This window comes from Panthera tigris, chromosome E1, assembly GCF_018350195.1.
Source record: "Panthera tigris isolate Pti1 chromosome E1, P.tigris_Pti1_mat1.1, whole genome shotgun sequence".
Lineage (NCBI taxonomy): Eukaryota > Metazoa > Chordata > Mammalia > Carnivora > Felidae > Panthera > Panthera tigris.
The window spans coordinates 13,661,185-13,666,584 of NC_056673.1; the positions used below are offsets into that span (position 1 = coordinate 13,661,185).

Genomic DNA, 5,400 nt, shown 5'->3' on the forward strand with positions numbered 1-5,400 from the left:
TCTAGCTTACAGCTCCTGCTCTGAGTTCTTTTTCTTTCTCCTACCTCTGTAATACCATTTCTTTCTTTAGATTTAGCTCTGTGTTTTTTCTTTTCCTTTAATAATTAATATAGATTGTCTATATGTTTTAATAGGGATATACCTATCAACATCAGCTAAGTCTGTCGTGTTACCAACACACTGCCTCTAAAATATTATTCTTCTCTACCATTTCAGCTAACCATAATTTCTGAGCCATCCCATTTACTGAACGCTCCCAACCCTGAAATAATATGGTCCTTTGTGTACAGGAGAAAGGGCATTTAAGAGAGAAAATCAAATTCATGTAGGTGCAGAGATTTTAAAAAAGTGCATATCATTTTTAGAGGGAGATAATTTTAGCTGCTTCCCCTTGCCAACCATATAATTTCAATGTGTACTATAGGAGACACTGATAATTGGTAATTAAATTAATTACAGATAGATTTAATTATTGAGTCCAGGTCTCTTTAGAAAATCTAGTGAATTACTTAGCATATCCTGGACCACAGTAACAAATACATGTAAAATATGCAATAGTTTACACAAAATCCAGTTATTTTTCTACTATACAGTAGTCTGAGTGGGTGTGCCTGGTGCTGGGTAGCTTTCCTGCATGAAGAGCACTAGGGACACAGGCTCATTCCACCTGTGATTCCACCATTCCCGTCAGCCTCCTGGCCATTTACATCCAGCTGGCCCAAGGAGATAGAGAACTTGGAGGAAGAGCAGAACATGGATGGATTGGCTAGAACTCAGTCACTTGCCGCACTCCAGTGCAAGGGAGGCTGGGTATGCAATCTAGCAGAATGCCCAGGAAGAAAAGAACAAAGGGGATTCAGGTAATATCCTGGTAGTCTCTAGCATAGTTAGTATGCCTCAGAGCCCAGGTGGATGAATGGAGGGAACCTTCTTCAGCAGAGAAACAATTAAGAGAGCACTACAATATTTCAGGTAGAAATTGATGGTGGTCAAAGCTAAAGCACTGAAACAATAAGTATAAAATTTATGTACATATAAAAGAGAAAACTTATGTATGAATTATTTAAAAGGAAGAATCAACAAGATCAGGTGTAGAGGTGAGGGATAACCTAAGTGACAATGTCTGGTAGCATCCCTCTCGGGAGAACCCATGAAATAAACCTGGCTATATCCAAACTATTGAGTACAAACATATTGGTGTGTAAACTAATATTCTAAATAATCTCTGGAAGGGAGATGAAAATAAGATATCGTTCTCTTTCTCAAGCATTTTGCTCTCTACTCAGGGAGGATGTGCAGAGGATGAGGCTCAGTCGGACATGTTGGTAGGATAACTGTGCATGGAAATATGGGAAGAAAAGACAGTCTACCCACAGATACCTAGAGTCTACTAAGCAGGAGATGAAGCCACAATGGAGTTGGATGGGTCACCAGAGGAAATAATAAAAAGAGGTAAGGCAAGGTCAAAGAGAAAAACTTGATTCCATAAATTTAAGGGTTTGGAATAAAGATAAAATCTATTGAAGGAGGTGGTGAATATCTACTTTCAAAATTGGCTACCTGGAGAGTAAACACCAATTCTTCCTTTGTTACAATCTAACTCCAGTGGTCCTGTGATTTACAACTTTCCATGCCAATGTAGACAGACACTGGTTACCTCCTGGCTCTGGGTTCACCCTCAGTCTGGCAGTGGAACAATATCTAATTGTTCACGGTGCTCTGGTACTAACCACCCCTTACATTGGAGAGTTTTTGCAAAGAATCCAAAACACTATCCTTTCATTTCCATGTGTAATAAAATTATCATGTGATTCTTCCTTCTCCATTAGGTTGTAAGGTATTACAGAGTAAAGACTATGTCATATATGACTAAATGGATAAACTGTTTTTCACATATGTATAATTTTTCCACAAAGCCTAACAAACTTTCTAACACAGAGAAATTAGGTCCAGTGACAAACAGGGATTTTCCCTGCAACGTATTGGCTATCTATGCATTTAGTAAACCCAAGTATAGACACAGCAACCACAGAAGTTAAAAATGTTGGTTTAGAATATCATTACATACAATAAATTTACTAATAATGCTGGATTCCTCTTCCCTTTCTGCTGAAGGATCCATGAGAGGAGATAACCAGTCCTTTGCCCTTGGTTTCATGCTCCTGGGACTTACTGGTCAGCAACAACAGGAAGATTTCTTCTTCATCCTCTTCCTCTTCATTTACCCCATCACATTGTTTGGAAACCTGCTCATCATCTTGGCCATTCGCTCTGACATTCACCTTCACAACCCCATGTACTTTTTCCTTGCCAACCTCTCCTTTGTTGACATCTTATTCTCCTCTGTAACCATCCCAAAGATGCTAGCCAACCATGTCTTGGGCAGCAAAGCCATCTCCTTTGGGGGATGTCTAACACAGATGTATTTCATGATTGACATGTCTAACACAGATAGCTATATCCTGGCTGTGATGGCATATGATCGTGCCGTGGCCATCAGCCGCCCACTTCGTTACACAACAATTATGAGCCCACGGACTTGTGTCTTGCTGGTTGTTGGGTCTTGGGTGGTCGGAAACGCCAATGCCCTCCCCCACACTCTGCTCACAGCTAGTCTGTCTTTCTGTGGCAACCAGGAAGTAGCCAACTTCTACTGTGACACTGCCTCTTTACTCAAGCTGTCCTGTTCTGACATTCACTTTAATGTGAAGATGATGTACCTAGGGGTTGGTATTTTCTCTGTGCCACTACTATGCATCATCATCTCCTACATCCGGGTCTTTTCCACAGTCTTACGGGTTCCATCCACCAAGGGTGTGCTCAAAGCCTTCTCCACCTGTGGCTCCCACCTCACTGTTGTTTCTCTGTATTATGGGACAGTCATGGGCATGTATTTCCGCCCTCTGACTAGTTATAGCCTGAAGGACGCAGTGATAACTGTGATGTACATTGCAGTGACCCCAATGCTAAATCCTTTCATCTACAGTCTGAGAAACCGAGACATGAAGGCGGCCCTGGGAAAACTCTTCAGCAAAAGACTCTCTTCATAACCAAGTGAGGACATACTGAGGAATGCAGTCATCAATTAGGCTGCACTTGAAAATCCAGCTGCAATCCCCTCCCCCTCCAAGAAGCCACTTTTGTTTCCAGCCACTGAAGTCTTATCAGATCTTGTAACAGTTTCATGAGACATCCCATTGAGATTATAGATATGTAGATGTTAGTGTTCCTTTTTCAGAGTTACAGCAAAGGAATATTGGGATCATGTCCCAGCTACGCTACTGACTAGCACTTCATTTCCGTAACTAAATAATAAAAATAAGAATGTCTTCCTTGTCTGTCATAGGGTGTGAGGATAACAGTACTTCATGCTTTGAAGGTTGTAAGTCCCTATTGAAATGTCTATTGGACTATTGTCAATTGGACTATCATGCTTCATCATCCCTACTTTGCTTGTGAACCTTGAGGGCAAGACCTATCTTAACACATCACTCTATTTCTTCCAATGTTGGTCATTAAAGTGCAACCTATAAATACATGGAGGTGAAATAAAGGAATGCGATTGAATAAATGTAGCCTGATAATGATCAGGCATGATCAGTTTGACATTCGTTCCCATCCATCATATACCTGCTATTTCTGAAAGTTACTTTTGATCCATTTTTTTAATTGTTTTCTTGTCTTTTCTTTTTTTCTTTTCTTTTTTTTTTTTTTTTTTTTTTTTGAGAGAGAGAGAGAGAAAGAGACAGAGCATAAGCAGGAAAAGGACAGAGAGAAAGGAAGACACAGAACCCGAAGCAGGTCCTAGGCTCTGAGCTGTCAGCACAGAGCCCAACATGGGGCTTGAACTCATGAACTGTGAGATCATGACCTGAGCCAAAGTCAGACTCTTAACCGACTGAGCCACCCAGGCGCCCCTACTTTTGATCCATTTAAGAAGGAGAAATCATACCCACTATTTTTATTATTTAATTTTTTTTTATTTCAGTATAGTTGATACACAATGTTACATAGTTTCAAGTATACAGGTAGTGATTTGAGAAGATTATACATTGCCCTACACTCCACAAGTATAGCTACCATCTGTTGCCATACAATGCTATTACAATATCATTGAGTATATTCCTTATGCTGTACATTTTATGCCTGTGACTTATTCCTACCATAGCTGGAAGCCTCTATTTCCCACTCTCCTTTACTCATTTTGCCCATCCCAATGATAGACAAATGTATATGGAGATGCAGTAGATATATATATATATATATATATATATATATATATATATATATATGTGTGTGTGTGTGTGTATATATATATAATGGAATATTAGCCATTAAAAAGAATGAGATCAGGGGCGCCTGGGTGGCACAGTCGGTTAAGCGTCCGACTTCAGCCAGGTCACGATCTCGCGGTCCGTGAGTTCGAGCCCCGCGTCAGGCTCTGGGCTGATGACTCGGAGCCTGGAGCCTGTTTCCGATTCTGTGTCTCCCTCTCTCTCTGCCCCTCCCCCGTTCATGCTCTGTCTCTCTCTGTCCCAAAAAAATAAAAATAAAAAACGTTGAAAAAAAAAAAAAAAAAAAAGAATGAGATCATACCATCTGCAGCAACACGGAGGGACCTTGAATGTTTTATGCAAAATGAAATGTCAGACTGAGAAAGACAAATGCCATATGATTTCACTCACTTGTAGAATCTAAAAAAAAAACAAATGAATAGGGGCACCTGGTGGCTCAGTTGGTTAAGCATCTGATTTCAGCTCAGGTCATGATCTTGCAGTTCGTGAATTCAAGCCCCGCGTCGGGGTCTGTGCTGACAGCTCAGAGCTTGGAGCCTGCTTTATATTCTGTGTCTCCCTCTCTCTCTCTGCCCCTCCCCTGCTCGCACTCTGTCTCTCTCTCTCTCTTTCTTTCTCTCTCTCTCTCTCTCAAAAATAAATAAACACTTTAAAAAAAGGAATAGACAAACATATCCATTATTTCTTAATACGAATGATTTAAAACAAAGAATTAGATACTTTCATGTATTCTGAAAGTGACTACAAGAAATAAAAGATGGATGCTGGTGTAACCTTAAAGTTATTAACTACAGGAAGAAGTTACTTCCATTGGAACAGAAGGCTCTAAATGGAAACAGTGGTGCTCCCAGGACCTGGGAGCTCAGAAGAATTTCATATCTGGTGCTCAGGTCTTTGAGAAAAGCTGCCAACCTTCTGCCACTTGGTCCTCACCTGCTGACGTGACCCCAACTTTCATTCCTGGGGGATCTGACTCCTCAGTAGTACTTCCTGTCTTTTTGGGTGTGTTGGGAAGGGCTGTTGACATAGTTTCTATTCTATTTCTGTTCATGGAAATACTAATGCATCCCAGACATGGCTACAGGCATGGGCCTCCTGGCAGCCC

At 40.8% G+C, this 5,400-nt stretch overlaps 1 protein-coding gene across 1 annotated transcript; it reads left to right on the top strand.

The window, feature by feature from the left end:
- The first annotated feature begins 2,120 nt into the window (after nt 1-2,120).
- On the top strand, nt 2,121-3,050 carry LOC102956242 (olfactory receptor 1A1-like). Its single transcript, XM_007076141.2, has one exon. The coding sequence runs from the start codon at nt 2,121-2,123 to the stop codon at nt 3,048-3,050; it is 930 nt and encodes a 309-aa protein (XP_007076203.2).
- The last annotated feature ends 2,350 nt before the right edge of the window (nt 3,051-5,400 follow it).